At 42.6% G+C, this 23280-nt stretch overlaps 1 protein-coding gene across 2 annotated transcripts in view; it reads right to left on the reverse strand.

The window, feature by feature from the left end:
- Nucleotides 1–21900, reverse strand: part of LOC115139314 (spermatogenesis-associated protein 7 homolog) — a 56576-nt gene extending 34676 nt beyond the window's left edge. For both annotated transcript variants that reach the window (XR_003865094.2, XM_029676542.1), the window contains exons 1-2: nucleotides 21834–21900; nucleotides 21640–21715 (exon numbers count right to left, since the gene is read on the reverse strand). Coding sequence is in view for 1 of the 2 variants with exons in the window: in XM_029676542.1 (XP_029532402.1) it covers nucleotides 21640–21664 (25 nt within the window). In the remaining variant the exon portion in view is untranslated. The remainder of the gene's footprint in view (nucleotides 1–21639; nucleotides 21716–21833) is intronic.
- Between the last annotated feature and the right edge of the window lie 1380 nt (nucleotides 21901–23280).

Raw genomic sequence — 23280 nt, forward strand, 5'->3', positions numbered from 1 at the left:
GAGTGTGTCAAGTCTGGTAGTGGTAACCAAGAGTCAGGAGAAGCAATTCAGTTCTCAAATGGGAAATTATTAAAATCTTAAAGAGCGACTTCCCCTAAAAAACAACTAATCCCTTTGAAAACAGCCTATGTGGCATTGATATGATATGAGTCAGAAACATTTTTATTCTAGTATCAAAATTGACTACAAATTTTGGTCATAAAGTCAGTCTCGTGTAAAATGGAATTTGGAACCTCGGCGTCACAGCGAGTAGATAAAGGTTGGGTTTGGATTACAATTGTGCCAACAAATCATACCCCCTTTTGCCAAGCTCTTACGAACCCGAGCTACTACGTGGAATAGGTGCTTGGAGTTTGTCGGTCCCCAAATCTGCACCAGTAACGCTAGCTTGGTGGGCAACAACCGGTGGTGGTGAGCATAACCAGAGATACTGAAATATAATGACCTCTCTGTCAGTGTTGTGTATACATGGATGCCAAGGGAAGCCAGGCTCCCCCCCAAAATTTACCAAGAAAAATATAAAAACGAAATTATTTATCTTTCATCTCTCTGTATCTCATCATTTCCCTTCAATTCACAAGAGGCTGAATGTATCTCATGGGAGAAAGCATCAGAGTAAGTGAAACAGCGCCCCTCTGTCTCTCTACGTCTAGGCCATTTATCTGATGCTCTCTGGTCCAAACGAGTATGACATTGTTGCCACCCATAGCATTGAAGGCAAACGAAGCCAGCAAGAATCTGGCCTCTCTTGAAAAAAAATAATAAAGAATTATCCAATCAGCGTTGAGCTAAACTGAGCAAGCTCAACTGTGAATGGTCAGCAAAAAAAGTGTCAAGGGAAGCCAGCTTGGATTTGGCTTCACTCCTATAAAATCCAATTGAGATCATAAGTCATTGACAGAAAAACTTGAATTGTTGTATCTGGTTGTGTTGTTTTCCTCCCTAGCTAAGATCTTCTCTTTCCTGGATGGAGATAGGGATTTGGACTTGTGGTTTTACTTAATTCTCCGTACTGGCCAATGATTATAACAGCGATTCTGATCCAACCATTAACTCATACATTGTTGTGCCCCTGGCCTCAGAGGATGGAAGTTCAATACGTAGCTATTAACTAGTTAATGTTGCCCCATGAATGGAAGTTAGGCTAGCAAGCTAGCATTTTAGCCAGGTAGCCTAGGACAACAAAAAATAAAAGCGCGTACTGTATGACAGAGTGATAGACAGTTTCGCCAACATAAAAGAAAGGAGGATGGCATGGCGTTTCTCTACAAGTAGTGTGAGTCAACATGTTTTTCTACCCACACACACGCACCCACACACGCACACACACACACACACACACACACACACACACACACACACACACACACACACACACACACACACACACACACACACACACACACACACACACACACACACACACACACACACACACACACACACACACACACACACACACACACACACACACACACACAGAAATCAGAACCATGGACAGCCACATCATATTTAGCTTATGTTGATTGAACTAAATTGTTATCTTTTAGTTGTCACTGTATTAGACTAAGCAGAGGTGATTTGATGAAATGTTGAAGTTGAAAAGGTGCTGGAGGCAGCTCCTGTTTTCTTTGCTACTTGGGGTAACTCTGTGGTTCTAAAACACTAGTTGTTTAGTGGTCCAAAACTTTCGGGAAATCTTTACTTGCTTGACCATACTCCAATGAGGCAGGCTAGCTAATGTTTTAGTTAATGTTAGTATAGCTAGCTAGATACCTCATTACAACTTAGTTAGGTCATAACTCATACAAGTTTGTGTATTGTCTAGATACTGCTGGTTTTGTAACGTTATCATTTGATAATGGTAGCGAGGCAGGCTAGCTAACATTAGCTAGCTAACGTTAGCCTACAACTCAGATTTGCAATTTAGTTCGTAGCTCATATAAGTTTATTCTGTATTGTCTAAATTAAAACAAATTATGGATGCAGCTATGGCGGTAGCTAACTTACGAGTCTGACTAATACAGTGAACTAGGAGAAAAAAACCATAATGGCGTCCCCAGCCTGAATCTAATCCAATACAGGGTTACAAGCATCAAATTAGGGTTTCCACTAGTTACCACAACCACAACCACAATTGTTTATGTCATAAAAATCCATAAAAACAAAAATGTGCTTTTTGGTCTTAATTTAAGGTTAGGGTTAGACATAAGGTTAGCAGTGTGGTTAAGGTTATGGTTAGGTTTAAAATCACATTAAAAAAATATAAATTTTTAACGACTTTGTGGCTGTTGTAACTAGCAACGACCTAGAATTAGCTTGAACTGAGTTAGTGCCCTGATGACACAGACGGCTTCATCAACAACCGTAATGTGTGTTATGTAAAAAGTTGTATAAAGAAATATCAGGTTTGAGAAACAAGTAGGTTAATACCCCAGCCAAGTAGATACAACTAGTTGAGTCATTTTGATAGTGAAGTGCATAAGCAAAAAGCTTTCTCCTTTCTTTAGAACAAATGCAATTGACCACCTGGCTGTCTATTGTATCACCCTGTCACAGGCCCTCCCAGTCAACACCACGTCATAAGATGAGGAAGTATATTGTTTACGAGGATTTCCTGATACAATTGTTCGAGAGATGTCCAGTTTGCAGCCGAACTTGCAACATGTAGAAGACCAGCAAGGGGACCCTCAGCATCACCAGACATGCCCTCACTGTGAGCATAGCAATAAATGGAACTGGGAGGACACTTGAATCAGGTTGGTGACATTTGACCTGGTCAAAGGTCAAAACAGTTTCGAGTTTGGCCCATTTCACCTTCATAACCTAACCTGGTGGAACCACCCTGATCGCTGTGTTTACCTTTTCTCTTCACACACATATCAGGACATCTGAAGTGAAATAGAAGGGTGAATGCAACGATCAGGTTGGTTCCACCATGCTAATCATAACCACCATTTATAATGTAATCCGTGCTCTGGATTTTTGGACTGGAAAAATGTCATCAAAATCTGTTGCTTTTTCTTATAAATGTTTTGTTTAACATTCCTACGATTCAAATTCAGTAGGGAGAGAACTAGCCTAGGCTACGTGACGTGATTACATAGGGACCTCTTCACTAGCTGAATCCCCCTACCAAGACCTGTGTCAAGATCAGTTATATTCCCCACCGGCCCTCCCCAAAACCTCTATGTACTAATAAGAAAGCAGGTCTGGAATCATTGTGGCAGGATAAGATGATTACACAGAAGTATCACCACGCTTTTACATTATGTTCTTTCTGGGGTCGGGAGTAATAACAGGGTTCAACTTGATTTAACGCTGATCGCTTTTATTAGAAAGTCTACAATGCGAACAGTTAAACAATTAATAATCATGCAGCGAGAGGTACCGGATCCAGACAAATAGGTGCCGGAACAAACAAAGTCAAATCTGAGAGGTGCTGTTCCGTCAAGATCCGGCTCAAATTAAAAACTGCATATCACTCTGATCTATTCAAAGCTTCCTCCGGCATCTCACCATACATCCACATGTAGTTATTGAATTCAACATGCAGGAGGTTTGTTTGTTGTGATTGAGTGGGGGGGAAGCAGCTGCAGGCAAGGATCTGACAGATGTATGTGTCTTGGTGGTGGCAAGGACACACACAAGAAACACGCACATCAGACCTCATCCCCAAGCCAACTCACGTTTGGCTTCTGTCATGATTGGCAGCATTTCTTGAGGAGCAAGACCAAAAAAAATGAGGCCAGCGGGTGCAATTACCCTTTAATAAGGCTTAACAGTTCCCAAAAGAAAGTACTCACTCTAACATGACAAACTCTCCAAATCAGACACTGGCCCTTTAAGGCAAAAACTGAAGTAAACTGAAAGGTCCAATGCAGCCGTTTAAAAAAAATCTAAATGTCAAATCATTTCTGACTAACAATTAAGTACCTTACTGTGATTGCTTCAATGGTCAAAAAGAAACAAAAAGCAGCTTCTTAGCAAAGAGCAATTTCTCAAGCAAGGATTTAGCTAGGACAGTCTGGCCGTGGTCTGAGTGGGGAGAGGAAACTGAAAACGATCTGTTATTGGTTTGGAACTCTCTTTCTTATTGATCTATTAACTAATTTACTGTCCAACTTGCACTCATTGGAGCCAATTACAAGTACTGGAGTATCTGAAAAAGGCTTTGAAGAAGCATCTGTGAATAGGCAACCAGTGCAGCAAGTGCCTCTGGCTGCTGGTAAGCTTTCTTGACATGGGCATACATTTTTGCCAACACATTGCTAACCTTTGTTGAACCAACTAAACAGATGCTCTTAGCGAAAAAGTGTTTGGAGTTACCTTTCTAGCTAATAGGCTATGTTAAAGTATACACATCAACTTCCAATTATAATGTGGGGAGGTATCAGGCTCAACCACCCACAGGACCGCTACAGGTACTCAAGGTAATTAAAGGTATGATTTTATCTTAACCACCGCGGAACTCTAATAGTGAATGTTATGGCTTTTTGCGCCATGCATTTGAGCTACCGAAAGCTCTAATTAAGATACTGTATGTCAATAAAATACCATGTTTAGACAGTGAATGGGGAGGTTTCCATCGATAGGTAACCATTTTCTTGGCTGCCATCAGGCCAGCCAGACATAATCAATTTTCCTGCAAAGACAGATCCATTTTGGATATACTCATTGAGTATGGAATATGTTTAGAGAATTGTGGAGAGCATTTTGGAGATGAGTCTCCAGAATTGGGATACCTCAGGGCACTCCCAGACCATATGAATAAAGGTCCCGGGAGCACCCTTAGGGCATAGAGAGCATTTCGGGGTTGGATGTATTTTCATTTGGAACCATCTGGAACCATCGGACTACTACATTTGGGACAGGAGGGCATCTACCTCCAGGGGGCCCCTGAACCCCCCAATATTTCATTTTTTGGGGCGGGGAAACAGCTAAAAGCAGTTTTATAATAATGTTATTCTACACATTTTGTCATGCAGCTGAGAGATAGTTTTCTGCAATTCTAGTGAAAAAAATGCTGTTTTATAGCTGATCTCATGCTATTCTACACATTTTGCCATGAGGATGAGAGAAAACTGTGCAGTTTTAAAGCAAATGTCACATTTTGCCATTGCTTATGACATGTTTATATGCTATCTAGGGGACAACAACCTAGACATGGGATATTATATGCATCTAAAAAGTAGAAAATAAGCAACAAATAATGTCTGTTTACATAAATTATGTTTCACAATTGGGTTATCAAATGTATCAAAGTAATGAAATGGGTTATCTTCTGTACAAATGATGAGTCTGTGAAAGCTGTTGCCACTGACAGGTGAAGGTTGCTGGCTGGATACTTGCCAACATGTGTCTGACTGTTACATTCATAGGAACGCTCACAGCAAGGGAATATCTGCATGATGCTGATGAGGGCCCCCCTGCTGGTCTTCTCTATGCTGCATGTTCGGCTGCAAACTGGACATCTATCGAATAACTGCAGCAGGCAGTTATTATGAAGTGGTGACATAAGAGGGCCTGTGTCAGGGTGATATAATAGGCAGCCAAGTGGTAAATTGCATTTGTTCTAAAGAAAGGACAAAGATTTTTGCTTATTCACTTCACATTCAAAATGACTCGACGAGTTGTATTTGCTTGGCTTGGGAATTAGCCTACTAGTTTACCAAGACTGATATTTTTAATACAAATTTTTACTTTTCACATACAACACATTACCTATCGTTGTTGATGAAGCTGTCTGTGTCATCAGGGCAGTAACTCGGTTCACTATCAGAGGCCTCATGATGGCGTGTTCTTTTCATAGGAGTTGAAGGAGACTGGCAACAACAGAGGACGTGTCACAAAGGTGCTTGTCACATGACACACTTTTATTATTTTGGAGGTCACTAAACCATTGCAATCACATTGCTGGACACACCTTTACTCCTTCTGGCACGTCCCGGCACCCATTCATGACCAGGAGATCAGTCTGGCACCATACTGTGTACTTTGTCTAAAAGAAAAACAGGGTCAACGATTGTTCCCATCCCTCAATTATAAGCATAGCTTGAGATTTAACGTAATCTCTTTTGGAAGTTAATTCTATGTTTTACAGATGTAGACTGACTGGCTCCAGATTGGATTTAGATTCAGGCTGGTGATGCCGTTACACTAAGCAACCAACTGTGGCATGTTTTGCTATTGCTCTGGGTTGGTTTGAATTTGTTGCTGCTAGTTAGTATACATTCCCGAGATGGCATAGCAGTTCAGACGTCTTTTGTCCTCGTCTTGTCGTGTCCTGTATATATATATATTTACAACTTTTTTCACATACATTTTATTTTTATTTTCCATCAACTCATCTTCAAAACACTCTCCTGCAACCCGCCTCACCAATTTATATTTATAAATAAGTATTATTTACCTCAAATCTGCAATCCTCCAAGAAGCTAGCCAGAAGCTAGCCAGAAACTCCAAGAAGCTAGCCAGAAACTAGCCAGAAGCTAGCCAGGAGCTAGCCAGAAGCTAGCCCAGAAGCTAATCCAGAAGCTAATCAGAAGCTAGTTCAGAAGCTAGTTATCTTCTTTACTGGCAAATCGTTAGTATTCAGCTAACCACGGTTTGTGGTCATCAGCTATCCTTTAGCTCGAAAATCTATCGCCAGTTTTGTACGGCGCAGCGCGGCTCGGAACGGAACATACCGGACCAATTTTTCTCTCCATGTCCCTGGATTTCAACTGCTCTCTGGACATTCATACCCGGATCTCACAGCTAGCTAGCTGCTATCCGTGTGACTATCGGCTTTCGTCGATTCCGGAGCAAACATCAATTACTCCGGAGCTAGCCAGCTCCGTCAATCACTCCTGAGTTCCATCAATCACTTCTGGGCTGCAGTCACCTATCCGGACCCGTTTTACTGCCTACGCGGAGCCCCACCGGGCCTTCACAACTGGACTGCCAACGTTATCTACCCGAAGGAGATCCGGCTGGCTCCTCCGTCGCGACGTTACCTGAACGCCCATCTGCGGCCTGCTAACCGTTAGCTGTCTTACCGGCTGCTCTCAGAATAGACAATCGGACAATTTATTTATTTTTATTATTATTATGTTTCTTCTTGGGCCTCTATATCTATTGTTTTTTTGTGTGTGATTTGGATTAATCCCCTCTACCACCCGGAACCCCACTAATCTACTGACGGAACGCAAGAGGTGGCTAACAACAGACCTCCATCCTATGCTAACTTGCTACCGATGGCCTGGCTAGCTGTCTAAATCGCCGTGACTCCCAACCAACCTCTCCACTCACTGGACCCTTTTGATCACTCGACTAAGGATGCCTCTCCTTAATGTCAATATGTCTTGTCCATTGCTGTTCTGGTTAGTGTTTATTGGCTTATTTCACTGTAGAGCCTCTAGTCCTGCTCACTATACCTTATCCAACTTATTAGTTCCACCACCCACACATGCAATGACATCTCCTGGTTTCAATGATGTTTCTAGAGACAATATCTCTCTCTTCATCACTCAATACCTAGGTTTACCTCCACTGTATTCACATCCTACCATACCTTTGTCTGTACATTATACCTTGATGCTATTTTATCGCCCCCAGAAACCTCCTTTTACTCTCTGTTCCAGACGTTCTAGACGACCAATTCTTATTGCTTTTAGCCGCACCCTTATTCTTCTCCTCCTATGTTCCTCTGGCGATGTAGAGGTGAATCCAGGCCCTGCAGTGCCTAGCTCCACTCCTATTCCCCAGGCGCTCTCTTTTGATGACTTCTGTAACCGTAATAGCCTTGGTTTCATGCATGTTAACATTAGAAGCCTCCTCCCTAAGTTTGTTCTATTCACTGCTTTAGCACACTCTGCCAACCCGGATGTTCTAGCTGTGTCTGAATCCTGGCTTAGGAAGACCACCAAAAATTCAGAAATTTTAATTCCAAACTACAACATTTTCAGACAAGATAGAACTGCCAAAGGGGGCGGTGTTGCAATCTACTGCAAAGATAGCCTGCAGAGTTCTGTCCTACTATCCAGGTCTGTACCCAAACAATTTGAACTTCTACTTCTAAAAACAAGTCTCTCACCGTTGCCGCCTGCTATAGACCACCCTCTGCCCCCAGCTGTGCTCTGGACACCATATGTGAACTGATTGCCCCCTATCTATCTTCAGAGCTCGTGCTGCTAGGCGACCTAAACTGGAACATGCTTAACACCCCAGCCATCCTACAATCTAACCTTGATGCCCTCAATCTCACACAAATTATCAATGAACCTACCAGGTACCCCCCCCAAAGCCTTAAACACGGGCACCCTCATAGATATCATCCTAACCAACTTCCCCTCTAAATACACCTCTGCTGTCTTCAACCAAGATCTCAACGATCACTGCCTCATTGCCTGCATCCGTAATGGGTCAACGGTCAAACGACCTCCACTCATCACTGTAAAACGCTCCCTGAAACACTTCAGCGAGCAGGCCTTTCTAATCGACCTGGCCGGGGTATCCTGTAAGGATATTGATCTCATCCCGTCAGTAGAGGATGCCTGCATATTTTTTTTTAATGCCTTCCTAACCATCTTAAATAAACATGCCCCATTCAAGAAATTTAGAACCAGGAACAGATATAGCCCTTGGTACTCCCCAGACCTGACTGCCCTTAACCAACACAAAAACATCCTATGGCGTTCTGCATTAGCATCGAACAGCCCCCGTGATATGCAGCTGTTCAGGGAAGCTAGAAACCATTATACACAGGCAGTTAGAAAAGCCAAGGCTAGCTTTTTCAAGCTGAAATTTGCTTCCTGCAACACTAACTCAAAAAAGTTCTGGGACACTGTAAAGTCCATGGAGAATAAGAACACCTCCTCCCAGCTGCCCACTGCACTGAAGATAGGAAACACTGTCACCACTGATAAATCCACCATAATTGAGAATTTCAATAAGCATTTTTCTACGGCTGGCCATGCTTTCCACCTGGCTACTCCTACCCCGGTCAACAGCACTGCACCCCCCACAGCAACTCGCCCAAGCCTTCCCCATTTCTCCTTCTCCCAAATCCGTTCAGCTGATGTTCTGAATGAGCTGCAGAATCTGGACCCCTACAAATCAGCCGGGCTAGACAATCTGGAACCTTTCTTTCTAAAATGATCTGCCGAAATTGTTGCCACCCCTATTACTAGCCTGTTCAACCTCTCTTTCGTGTCGTCTGAGATTCCCAAAGATTGGAAAGCAGCTGCGGGCATCCCCCTCTTCAAAGGGGGGACACTCTTGACCCAAACTGCTACAGACCTATATCTATCCTACCATGCCTTTCTAAGGTCTTCGAAAGCCAAGTCAACAAACAGATTACCGACCATTTCGAATCTCACCATACCTTCTCTGCTATGCAATCTGGTTTCAGAGCTGGTCATGGGTGCACCTCAGCCACGCTCAAGGTCCTAAATTATATCTTAACCGCCATCGATAAGAAACATTACTGTGCAGCCGTATTCATTGATCTGGTCAAGGCTTTCGACTCTGTCAATCACCACATCCTCATCGGCAGACTCGACAGCCTTGGTTTCTCAAATGATTGCCTCGCCTGGTTCACCAACTACTTCTCTGATAGAGTTCAGTGTGTCAAATCGGAGGGTCTGCTGTCCGGACCTCTGGCAGTCTCTATGGGGGTGCCACTCTCTTCTCTGTATACATCAATGAGGTCGCTCTTGCTGCTGGTGAGTCTCTGATCCACCTCTATGCAGACGACACCATTCTATATGCTTCTGGCCCTTCTTTGAACACTGTGTTAACAACCCTCCAGGCAAGCTTCAATGCCATACAACTCTCCTTCCGTGGCCTCCAATTGCTCTTAAATACAAGTAAAACTAAATGCATGCTCTTCAACCGATCGCTACCTGCACCTACCCGCCTGTCCAACATCACTACTCTGGACGGCTCTGACTTAGAATACGTGGACAACTACAAATACTTAGGTGTCTGGTTAGACTGTAAACTCTCCTTCCAGACCCATATAAAACATCTCCAATCCAAAGTTAAATCTAGAATTGGCTTCCTATTTCGCAACAAAGCAAAAACACTTCAACTGTGAGAGACGGAATCCAAAACAAAATCCAGAAAATCCCATTGTATGATTTTGAAGTAATTAATTAGCATTTTATTGCATGACATAAGCATTTGATCATCTACCAACCAGTAATCATTCCGTCTCTCACAGACCTGTTAGGTTTTCTTTAAGAACCCCTCCTGTTCTCCACTCATTACCTGTATTAACTTCACCTGTTTGAACTCATTACCTGTATAAAAGACCCCTGTCCACACACTCAATCAAACAGACTCCAACATCTCCACAATGGCCAAGACCAGAGAGCTGTGTAAGGACATCAGGGATAAAATTGTAGACCTGCACAAGGCTGGGATGGGCTACAGGACAATAGGCAAGCAGCTTGGTGAGAAGGCAACAACTGTTAGCGCAATTATTTTAAAAAATGGAAGAAGTTCAAGATGACGGTCAATCACCCTCGGTCTGGGGCTCCATGCAAGATCTCACCTCGTGGGGCATCAATGATCATGAGGAAGGTGAGGAATCAGCCCAGAACTACACGGCAGGACCTGGTCAATGACTTGAAGAGAGCTGGGACTATAGTCTCAAAGAAAACCATTAGTAACACACTACGCCGTCATGGGTTAAAATCCTGCAGGGCACGCAAGGTCCCCCTGCTCAAGCCAGCGCATGTCCAGGCCCGTCTGAAGTTTGCCAATGACCATCTGAATGATCCAGAGGAGGAATGGGAGCTTTTTGGTCTAAACTCCACTCGCCGTGTTTGGAGGAAGAAGAAGGATGAGTACAACCCCAAGAACACCATCCCAACCGTGAAACATGGAGGTGGAAACATAATTCTTTGGGGATGCTTTTCTGCAAAGGGGACAGGACGACTGCACCGTATTGAGGGGAGGATGGAAGGGGCCATGTATTGTGAGATCTTGGCCAACAACCTCCTGCCCTCAGTAAGAGCATTGAAGATGGGTTGTGGCTGGGTCTTCCAGCATGACAACGAACCGAAATACACAGCCAGGGCAACTAAGGCGTGGCTCCGTAAGAAGCATCTCAAGGTCCTGGAGTGGCCTAGCCAGTCTCCAGACCTGAACCCAATAGAACATCTTTGGAAGGAGCTGAAAGTCCGTATTGTCCAGCGACAGCCCCGAAACCTGAAGGATCTGGAGAAGGTCTGTATGGAGGAGTGGGCCAAAATCCCTGCTGCAGTGTGTGCAAACCTGGTCAAGAACTACAGGAAACGTTGATCTCTGTAATTGCACACAAAGGTTTCTGTACCAAATATTAAGTTCTGCTTTTCTGATGTATCAAATACTTATGTCATGCAATAAAATGCAAATTAATTACTTAAAAATCATACAATGTGATTTTCTGGATTTTTGTTTTAGATTCCGTCTCCCATAGTTGAAGTGTACCTATGATAAAAAAAATGACAGACCTCAACATGCTTTGTAAGTAGGAAAACCTGCAAAATCGTCAGTGTATCAAATACTTGTTCTCCCCACGGTAGTTATTTTTAAAAGTGTTCATGATTTGAGTAAATGTTATATACTAACTATTACTCCCTTTTAAAAATATGAAATGGTATTACATTTGATGAAGAGCACATTATGACTTGTTTCAGACTCAAAACTCAAAGTTTAGGACTTGATACTTGATGGTCTTGAATTGAGACTTGACTCGGACTTGCCTGTCTTGACTTGAGACTTACTTGTGACTTGTAAAACAATGACTTGGTCCCACCTCTGCTGTTTTTTCTAAATTACACAAACTTAGAGAGTCATCTAAATACAGTGACGTTGCTAAAGTAGGCAAATAATTAGTAGGAAACCACTTTGCTATTTTATGATGTCAAATTTACTTTAGAGAAATGGTAATGTTGCCATCACTGTTACTCGCAAAGTGTGTAATGTTAGCTATATACAGTGGTCACCTCAATCTTAGTTAGCTGGCTAAAGTTTTTTTTTTTTTTTTTAAGTTAACAAACAAATATCAACTAACAAAAGAGGAATGCAAACAAGAATACATACAAACGATTTACATTGCCAATAATAATAATTAATAAAACATGTTTTAATTGCCGTTTTATTTTTCATTTTAGTTAAAGTAGTGCCATATTGTTTGAATTCGTTTTGAATTAGACCATATGCATTTGTGAATATGAAGTTGACCAAATATTATTAGCAGTTGAATTAAATATACTACATCTTTATCAATGTCAGAATTTCTGAAATAAATCATTACATCAGTACCATTAAATTGTACAACTTGTCCTGTTTTCTTTGTAACAAAGTTATGTATTTTAATCCCAAAAATTCTACTATAAATACAGATTTAAAAAAACAAATGATAGATGGTCTCCTTCTCCATTCTACAGAAATCACAAAATATAGTCAATATTCAGCTTGAATCTTTCCAAAACATGTTTGACAGGATAAATGATATTTAACATTTTAAATGAAACTTCCGTAACCTTGTTACTGATAAAATATTTGACAGGAATGTTCCATGCTTTCCTCCTTTGTATATATCGCCATAGATATTCAACCAAAAAAATCTTGCTGAGGGAAGTGTAGTATCACAAACAATATTCCTAATCTGTTTATTACTACATTTATCTTTGAGGATATTAATATTGCCAATGAATATATTTATATGTAAATCTATGTTACTTACATCAACCACAGAGGAATTTAAAAAAAATAAAACCCCTGTTGGAATCGCATCAAAAACAAAAGTTATGGCTAAAGTTATAATGCATCTAAACTCAATCTGGTGACATCACAATCATGACAAAAGGTTTTCCTAATAATTCTTTGCCTTGTTTTGAAATGCTATTGTTATTCCAAACTAAATCCGAGTTGTATTGAGGTAGGCTAACATTAGCCAGCTAGCTAGATAGGTAGCTAGCTAGTTAGTTAGGGTAGCTAGCTAGCTAACGTGTCATCAGCAATGCTAGCAATAATAGTGATAATGATTATCAAAATATACATAACCAAATACATAACCAGCAGTCTATGGTCAAGCTACCGGTATACTCACCACCACCTGGGACCAAAGTACTCTAACCACCTATTCTGCATGATAGGGTCCTTCGTCAGGGCATGCACACCAGTTGGCTATGCATTCTGCTGGAAGCATGCATCGCATGGACAATCCGTATAGGGCTTTTCAGTTTAAAACTGCCGTGATCCTTTGAACACGTTGGGGGCAATGAACAACTGAGCCCCATTCAATGAAGGGAAGTGGGCAGAGGGGCGATTTGAACATGGAGTTTGGCAAAAGGAGGTATGATTTGTTGACATTTGTTGTCTTCGATGAGACTTTATGAACAAAATTATCCTTTTACACTTTGAAGTCAATTTTGACATTGGAATAAATGTTTCTGGCTCATATTGATGCCACATAGACTGTTTTCAATGGGATTAGTTGGTTTTTAGGGGCAATCACTCTTTCATTTCAGTGATTGAAGGTGAGAGGTCTTCTTCCATAGTTGATCAAGGCTTCGGAGATGCTTTTAAGAAACACAAGTATTGATCAGAAACCAGTCCCCTGGGTTTAGGCTGGTTCTCAAAACACCATAAGCTCGCATGGCGAAGTGAAGCTGTAAATAAAAGAAGAAGGATTTGCCCGGTAAATTAAAAGTTGTTTGTAAATCCTGAAATACACGGAGCCCTCCCTCATCAAGGAACATCAGCTGCTATATGTACAGCCTTGTCGCTCCACCAGTGGAAGGATATAGTATGTGAGTATATATAATACGTGATTGTGCCAATTGGTTTTGGATAACTTTTTGGTGGTCCCTTACATAGAGAGGCCTGTGTTATTAAGGCGCCAAATTGTTTTGGGGAGTATCTCAAGGAGACGTTGGAGTTGACCAGATCCTGTGCAAATATACTAGGCACCCCTCTATGGGACGCCAAGCAACCTGAGCATCTCGACCAAACCATGTGGAGAGAGGGCGGAGATCAAATTACCAGAAATAATACCACAAATTTGGAAGGCTTTGGCCGCTTTTTTGCCTTTGCAGGGTCAACTATGGATTGTGATTGTGGGTGGAAATCATCTCCCAGGTATCTAAACTGTTTTACTACAGGGGTACCAAGTGTTACCATTGGATAATCTCCCAAATCAATTATAGTTAAAAGGGCAGACTTGACCCAATTGATTTCATTGCCTGAAATTTGGCTTAATTCATTAAAGATGTCAAAAATATGAGGGAGAGAATGCTGGGTGTTTTGGGGGATTAGCAGTATATTGTCCGCATATATGTAGATGTAATCCTTGGTGTCCTGTATAATGATTGGTTTGTGAATAGTGGATTGGCGGACTGTCTAGGCAACAGGCTCCAATGATAAGGCAAATAACAGAGGAGAGAGTGAAAAGCCTTGTCGGGTGCCACAGGATAGATCGAAATGGAAGGAGCTATTGTTGCCCGTCAACAAGGGAATGTTCCATTATCATTCACCTGATGATAAGACAAGACATGAAAATGTTTTCTTTGCTTACATATGATGGGGGATTCCTGGGTCGCTGCCTGGGAGGCGATCCCTGGGCAAGAAAAGGTTGAAGACACCTGCTCTACTCGGAGAAGTAGGTTGAAGGAGGTGATAAAGCAAAATAATCTGTTAAGGTAAAGAGCCTTGCGCTAAAAAAGAACAGTTCTGTGACGATAGAACAAGACTCTGCAGAAACCCTAAGCCCCAATTGGATGAAGTCAAGCTGCTCAAGGAGGACACCTGCTGGTCATTCATTGAGAATAGGAAGGCTGGTGAGGAGGCACAGACGCATGGAGGTGAGAAGCTCCTCCCTCTCAATAACTAGAAAATGGCAGTAACCCCGACCCATGAAGAGGGTGAACCAGGGTGAGGCTGAATACCAGCCTTTGGTGTATGACCCTCTAGGTCCAGGGGTGTACCTCAATGGCTTTGGATCAGATTGCCCTCAAGCGAGAATGCTCTAGGGGCATTGGGCGCTACAACCCACAGGTTGGAGCTTCGGTCGGAGGTGTGCGAGGACACGAGGCGTGTAGGGATGGGAAAGCCCTGCTTTTGTCCCCATCTGGTGGCTAGGTATGGCAGCTCTCCACAGTGACTTAATTGACTGCAGTTGCACACCCCTCAGGTGCTCTCACACCTCCCACCTCAGCTTCAACTTGTGGGTTGTAGTGGCCAATATTCCAAGAGCTGCAATTAGGGCAGCAGCAGCAGCAGCACAAAGGCTATGCAGTGCTATTCAAATGGGTGAGAGAGAGATCTTGAAGGAGCCAAAGCTCTGTTGCGGTCATTAGACCAGCCAGAACATAACCCCAATATGGTAAGGTTTGAAGCTCTGTCTGCCCTGGTTGAATAATATATTCCCCAGTACTTAAGTTTACTTTAGGTATTGTCTTAAAGGGCCAGTGTTTGATTTGGGAGTATTTACCATGTTTGAGTGAACTTTATTATGGGACATGAAGATTCCCCAAACTAACTCTTAAGCCTTATGAGTTAATATATCCCCATTTGCGAACTGGAAATTAGTCTTGGTTTTGCACTACCACACATGTGACACTAACCTCCACCTACGGGGTCGTTACAGAAGCTAATGCCATGTTTAAGATGCCTGGGAACAGGGAACTCAGAAATCTCCAACTTCAGTGCATTCAAGAGAACTGGGAACTCAGAAAGAAATTAGCTTCCAACTCAGAAATCCAAGTTGGAAACTCTGACATCTTTCCAGAGTACTGATTTTCTGACCTGAAGATAACTGACGTCATGATTTGACCTCGTTTTTTTCCAAATTCCCAGTTGTTTTGAAAGCACAATAACATGGTCATGTGATACAGGGGCGCAACTTTCACTAGGGACGATGGGGACATGTCCCCCCCTCCACCCCACATTCTGAAATTGCATTTTTGTCCAGTTTTGACCCGTTTTATCATTGGAATGTGATACAAAATGAGGCAACGGGGTGCTTTCGGACCATTCAGAATTCTCCAAGCGGTCGGGTAGGCTGTTTGGAGTGTTTATCCGACCCCCACTTCTAAAACCAAAGTTGCACCCCTGATGTGGTGTACTGATGACTAGAGGAGGTTCTGTCTAACCCCATTGCTCTTGACATAATCTGGTTACTTCCCAACTAACATTTTTTTAATGGTGATAGTCTCTTAAAATAGCTTCAATAAAAAAGCTTGATGATTGATGATCAAGCTACTATATTCTAGTAGGTTACACCAAAATCTCAATGGCCACATCTTTCAAAGTGATAGTAATGAAACTCAATCCAATTGAATATAATCAATGATTTATTGGATAATTAAGTATTGAGTTTCAATTTAAAGAGGAACCCATCTAGGGACAATCAGGAAGGAAACGTTTTCAATTCACCTGAGCCAAACCCTCTCCGCCAACCCTCTCCACCATTGATCAACACCGCTTCCCCTCCAAATGTCAATCAATTCAAATTAACAGAACGAAGTGATCTTTCCTACAAGTGAATCAGTCAGGACATTTTTTGTTGTTCATGTATTTGCCACCATGCTTCAACTTTCTCCTATTCAGCTGGCCAGAACTCATCCATAACGTTAAGGAATTATCAACATCTCCATCATCGGCACAGTAGGGTGGAGAACAGCCCAGTGATTATTTATGGAGATGTTGGGCCAACGTGTCAATAAGGGCTGATATTTAAACCTCAACTTTTTTGTGAAGAACAGATTAGAGGGACACAGCAGGGAGCCAACTAGCTGGGGCTCTGCCTGATTGTCTGCTAAATGCAGTTTTGATCTGCGGATAAATCACTCCTTTCCCTTGTTCACATTTAAAGGGATATCAAATGGATGCTGGAATTTGCACAAGAATGAAATTCCAAATGCCTTTTAAATAGGGAGCAATTTGGACAAGTTGGAGGAAAAGTTGAAAGGAAGTGTAGACAAATCAAATCAAAGTTTATTTGTCATGTTGGCTGAATATAACAGGTGTAGTAGACCTTACAGTGAAATGCTTACTTACAGGCTCAAACAAATAGTGCAAAAAAGGTATTAGGTGAACAATAGGTAGGTAAAGAAATAAAACAACAGTAAAAAGACAGGCTATATAGAGTAGCGAGTCTATAAAAGTAGCGAGGCTACATACAGACAGTGGTTAGTCAGTCTGATTGAGGTAGTATGCACATGTAGATATGGTTAAAGTGAACAGAGAGTAGCGTAAAAGAGGGGTTGCGGGTGGTAAACAATGCAGATAGCCTGGTTAGTCAATGTGCGGGAGCACTGGTTGGTCAGCCCAATTGAGGTAGTATGTACACGAATGTATAGTTTTATTTTACTAGGCAAGTCAGTTAAGAACAAATTCTTATTTTCAATGACAGCCTAGGAAGAGTGGTTTAACTGCCTGCTCAAGGGCAGAACGACAACCTTGTCAGCTCGGGGATTTGAACTCGCAACCTTCCGGTTACTAGTCCAACACTTTAACCACTAGGCTACCCTGCCGCCCCAGTGACTATGCATATATGATAGACAGAGAGTAGCAGCAGCGTAAAAAGAGTGGTTGGGGGTGGCACACAATGCAAATAGTCCGGGTAGCCATTTGATTACCTGTTCAGGAGTCTTATGGCTTGGGGGTAAAAACTGTTGAGAAGCCTTTTTGTCCTAGACTTGGCACTCCGGTAACGCTTGCCATGCGGTAGTAGAGAGAACAGTCTATGACTGGGGTGACTGGGACGATTTTTAGGGCCTTCCTCTGACACCGCCTGGTGTAGAGGTCCTGGATGGCAGGCAGCTTAGCCCCAGTGATGTACTGGGCCGTACGCACTACCCTCTGTAGTGCCTTGTGGTCAGAGGCCGAGCAATTGCCGTATCAGGCAGTGATGCAACCAGTCAGGATGCTCTCGATGTTGCAGCTGTAGAACCTTTTGAGGATCTCAGGACCCATGCCAAATCTTTTTAGTTTCCTGAGGGGGAATAGGCTTTGTCGTGCCCTCTTCACGACTGTCTTGGTGTGTTTGGACCATTCTAGTTTGTTGTTGATGTGGACACCAAAGAACTTGAAGCATGGCAGATGTGTTGCTACCTACCCTCCCCACCTGGGGACGGCCCGTCAGGATATCCAGGATCCAGTTGCAGAGGGAGGTGTTTATCCCAGGATCCTTAGCTTAGTGATGAGCTTTGAGGGCACTATGGTGTTGAACGCTGAGCTGTAGTCAATGAATTTTTTTTCAGTTTTGCTTGCCTCGAAGCGAGCATAGAAGTGATTTAGCTCGTCTGGTAGGCTCGTGTCACTGGGCAGCTCGCGGCTGTGCTTCCCTTTGTAGTATGTAATAGTTTGCGGGCCCTGCCACATAAGATGAGCATCGGAGCCTGTGTAGTATGATTCAATCTTAGCCCTGTATTGATGCTTTGCCTGTTTGATGGTTCGTCGCAGGGCATAGCAGGATTTCTTGTAAGCTTCCGGGTTAGAGTCCCGCACCTTGAAAGTGGCAGCTCTACCCTTTAGCTCAGTGCGAATGTTGCCTGTATTCCATGGCTTCTAGTTGGGGTATGTACGTACAGTCACTGTGGGGACGACGTCCTTGATGCACTTATTGATAAAGCCAGTGCCTGATGTGGTGTACTCCTCAATGCCATCGGAAGAATCCCGGAAACATGTTCCAGTCTATGATAGCAAAACAGTCCTGTAGTTTAGCACCTGCTTCATCTGACCACTTTTTTATAGACCGAGTCACTGGTGCTTCCTGCTTAAATTTTTGCTTGTAAGCAGGAATCAGGAAGATGGAGTTGTCGATGGATTTACCAAATGGAGGGCGAGGGAGAGCTTTGTACGCATCTCTGTGTGTGGAGTACTGGTGAACTTTAATTTTTTCCCCCTCTGGTTGCACATTTAACATGTCGATAGAAATTTGGTAGAACTGATTTATGTTTCCCTGCATTAAAGTCTCCGGCCAATAGGAGCGCCACCTCTGGGTGAGTGGTTTCCTGTTTGCTTATTTCCTTATACAGCTGACTGAGTGCGGTCTTAGTGCCAGCATCTGCCTCTGGTGGTAAATAAATACTCAGAAAAAGTATAGCTGAAAACTCTCTAGGCAAGTAGTGTGACCTGCAATTTATCACAATATACTCTACTTCAGTCAAGCACAATATAGAGACTTCCTTAGATTTCGTGCACCAGCTGTTGTTTACAAATATGCACAGACCGCCCCCCTCGTCTTACCGGAGTGCACTGTTCTATCTTCCTTGTGCAGAGCATATCCCGCTAGCTGAATATCCATGTCGTCATTCAGCCACAATTCCGTGGAACATAGGTTATTACAGTTTTTGATGTCACGTTGGTAGGATATTCGTGATCGTACTTCATCTAGTTTGTTGTCCAATGTTTGCATGTTGGCGAGTAGTATTGACGGTAACGGCAGCTTTCCCACTCGCCTTTTCTGGGTCCTCACCAGGCATCTGGCTCTTTGTCCTCTGTACCTGCGTCGCTTCCTTTTGCAAGTAACAGGGATGTTGGCCCTGTCGGGTGTTTGGAGAATATCCTGTGCGTCTTGCTTGTTGAAAAAATCTTTGTCTAATCCGAGGTGAGTGATCGCTGTCCTGATATCCAGAAGCTCTTTTTTGCCGTAAAATACGGTGAAAAAAAAACACATAAATAGCACAATTGGTTGGGCGCCCGTAAAACTGCTGCCATTTCTTCCAGCGCCATTTTGTCTTGTAGGAACTGGTATGAGGATAGTTTATATAAAGATATAAGAACGATATTTGCATAGGATGTGAACCAGATCATAACTTGTGTACGGTGGCCTCAGAGGGACATGAGTGAGTAGACTTGGGTAATGTATGGGCAGGTTGGCATTTATTGTCATGAATCTTGACCTGGAAGCCACTAGCTAGCATAGCCACAAAGTAATTAAACCTAACCTTAACCCTGATCTTAACCAAACTGCTAACCCTAATGCCTAACCTTAAATTAATACCAAAAAGCACATTTTCGATTTCATGAATGTTTACGATATAGCAAATTTTGACTTGGAAGCAGGCCCATCTAGTGCAAATCACTCAGTTCTGCCTCCAGGGCAAGATTCATAACAATAAATGGCAACCTACAATGTATTGTGGCTAAAACCATTACTTAGAGATTCACTAACTAATGATCATGCTGAAACATTGTTTAACAGCAGTAATGTAATGTATACAGTATTATAATGCTAATGTTATGCATAATGATTAGCTCTACGAACACTAGCTACAAACCCACACAAACCTGCCCACCGTCTCTCTTGGCAACCATAGCCCCACACACGGACAACAACACACATATCCACCCACACACACACACACACACACACACACACACACACACACACACACACACACACACACACACACACACACACACACACACACACACACACAAACACACACACACACACACACACACACACACACACACACACACACACGAAAACAAACAGATATATGTCTGTAGTCATTGTTATTGCTTGCCATTCACCCTAACAGACCTCTGTGATACTTTGGCATTAGACTGGATCAGGTGCAGCCACTGGAAATGGTCTCCATTGGCACCAGAATAAACAACATAAACCTGGTAACAGTGGCACTGACCGGTAATTGTCTGATTATTGTGAAAAGCAGTTCGATACGTAAACAGAATGTGTTGGATTAACACAGGTATTTTATACCTCCACATTGCTGAAGCAAATCCTACACAGGATTATTAATATTTTGGTCTCGATTAGATGTAAACCAAAGAGTAGAGAGCCAAGAATGAAATCATACAGTGTAGAACACTGCACAAGTAATAGGGCAAGGTAAATGAGCTATTATGTGAACATGAGAACATGAAGTGTGTGTGTGACTCCTATAAAACAGATTCCCTGCACATTTGGATCTCTGATTCCTACTGTGTGTGTGTGCTTGGCTTGCAGCCGTGCATGTGCGTGCAAGCTATAGTGACGCGAGTGATGAGGAAGTGTTAGATCTAACACACCTACACCAGTTGATTCATCTAACAGATGTGTGAAACAATGAATGTTTGAAGTGAATGATGATATAAAAGGACAAATAGATAGATGACCTGTTTGTGTACGTGAAAAAAACAACACAATTTGAAGTGCTACAATAATTACATCGCGTTTCAAGCTATGCAGAATTCACGGTATGGTACGGCACTGTAACATGTTTCAGATCACAAGCTGGAATGCATAACAGCGTAGACATTTCAGTGGTGCACAGATTGTCAAACTGGGTGTCAAGGACATGAGTGTCCTTTCATGTTGAAATTGGAAAGCAACATTTCACAGCAGAGAGATTTCACATCACTACATGGGATCAGAACAATGTTAATGCAGTATACGGTCATCCACTTGTGACACTAGAGTCATTACATGTATTGTATGTGAATGTGATTAGGCTTGTGTTGCCTTCATCTGTCATCTACCTATAGTGCAGTGCATGCTACAAGTAGATGCCGTACATTCACTGATGGTGCTGAATATTCACTCTAATTACAAGATATTATTAGCTGAGCCAGAAGCACTTGACTGAGTTGTCAGTCAGTCTAATGGCACCGTTTTTTAGAAAGACGGAGTGACGGTTTCCCACTGACCTCTGTGTTGGACTATCATCTCCATCTGCTCCAGTCAAGGGAGAAGGAAATGATCCACAATGAGACGTGTCTAGCCCTGACTCAAACACAAACACAAATACTCAATGTTGAAAGGACAGCACAGAAAAAATACAACAACTGAGGTATTGTACTGACTTGAATTCAAACAGGACATCAGGTACACTGCTACTCACAGCTCAGGTGTATTCAGGTGAGACTGTGGGGTATGGCATCACCAACTCCATGAGGACTGTGTTAGCCAATAAATAATGAATGTTTGGAGTGAGTATTGTAGGTTGCCATGGGCTGCAAGGCTCCAAAGGGAAACAGCTGACCAAGGGGATTGTGGGTATGTGAGTATTGAGTTGTGTTATTTTTTTTAAAGCCTACTTATAAAGCAAATGGCATGAAGATTATCAGGTTAATTTGCTATAGGCTATGTAGAATTCCAAAAGAAAAACTATACCTCATGTCTTTTGGTTTTCACAAGGTTGTGGCCCATAAGGCTCTAGCCCATAGAAATTCCAGTATCTGTTTGATATAAAGAGTTAAAAGAGACAGTGTTAGCTATTTTATGTTGCTGTTAGTGTGTAGCATTCTTAGGTCAAGTGTGAAAAGTGGGGTTTCGTGGGGACATAGATCTGAGAGGCCAAGCCCCTCATGTGCTCCTCTCATTTCAGCCCCGTATTGATTAACCTGTCACAACTCCTGACAGCTGTTTGTGAAGCACTAATCTGGAGGGAGATTGGAAGGTTAACAAAAAACACAGTCCAACTTCTAATTCAAAAGCCTGGAGGAGATGGATCTCTCAAAGACAGACGATCAGGTTTTGTGTGTGTGTGTGTGTGTGTGTGTGTGTGTGTGTGTGTGTGTGTGTGTGTGTGTGTGCGTGTGCGTGTGCGTGTGCGTGTGCGTGTGCGTGTGTGTGTGTGTGTGTGTGTGTGTGTGTGCGTGTGTGTGTGTGCGTGTGTGTGTGTGTGCGTGTGTGTGTGTGTGTGTGCAAAATAATCTTCCTTCGCCAGGTGAACATCTGCTACTTAGTGTCCTTACTGCACAGCCAGCCAAGGCAGAGAGAGTGAGCTAGCAGACTTAACCCTTTCCTCACTAAAACATGTGTGTATCGGAGTGGGATTTGATTAATTATACATTTTTGGTTACTCAGAGTTATGTATCATATGTATCTAGAAAATACAGTGCATTTGTAAAGTAATCAGACCCCTTGACTTTTCACATTTTGTTCCATTACAGCCTTATTCTAAAATAGATGATTCTCTCATCAATTACAGACAATACACCATAATGACAAAGCAAAAACAGGTTTTTAGAAATGGCTGCAAATTTGAAATATCACATTTACATAATTATTCAAACCTTTTACTCAGTACTTTGTTGAAGCACCTTAGGCAGCGATTACAGTGTTGAGTCTTCTTGGGAATGACGCTACAAGCTTGGCACACCTGTATTTTTGGAGTTTCTCCAATTCTTCTCTGCAGATCCTCTCAAGTTATGTCAGGTTTGATGGGGAGCCTCACTGTACAGCTATTTTCAGGTCTCTTCACAGATGTTCGATCGGGTTCAAGTACGGGCACTGGCTGGGCCAGAGACTTGTCCCGAAGCCACTCCTGCATTGTATTGGCTGTG

The sequence above is a fragment of the Oncorhynchus nerka genome, linkage group LG13, assembly GCF_034236695.1.
Source record: "Oncorhynchus nerka isolate Pitt River linkage group LG13, Oner_Uvic_2.0, whole genome shotgun sequence".
Classification (NCBI taxonomy): Eukaryota; Metazoa; Chordata; class Actinopteri; order Salmoniformes; family Salmonidae; genus Oncorhynchus; species Oncorhynchus nerka.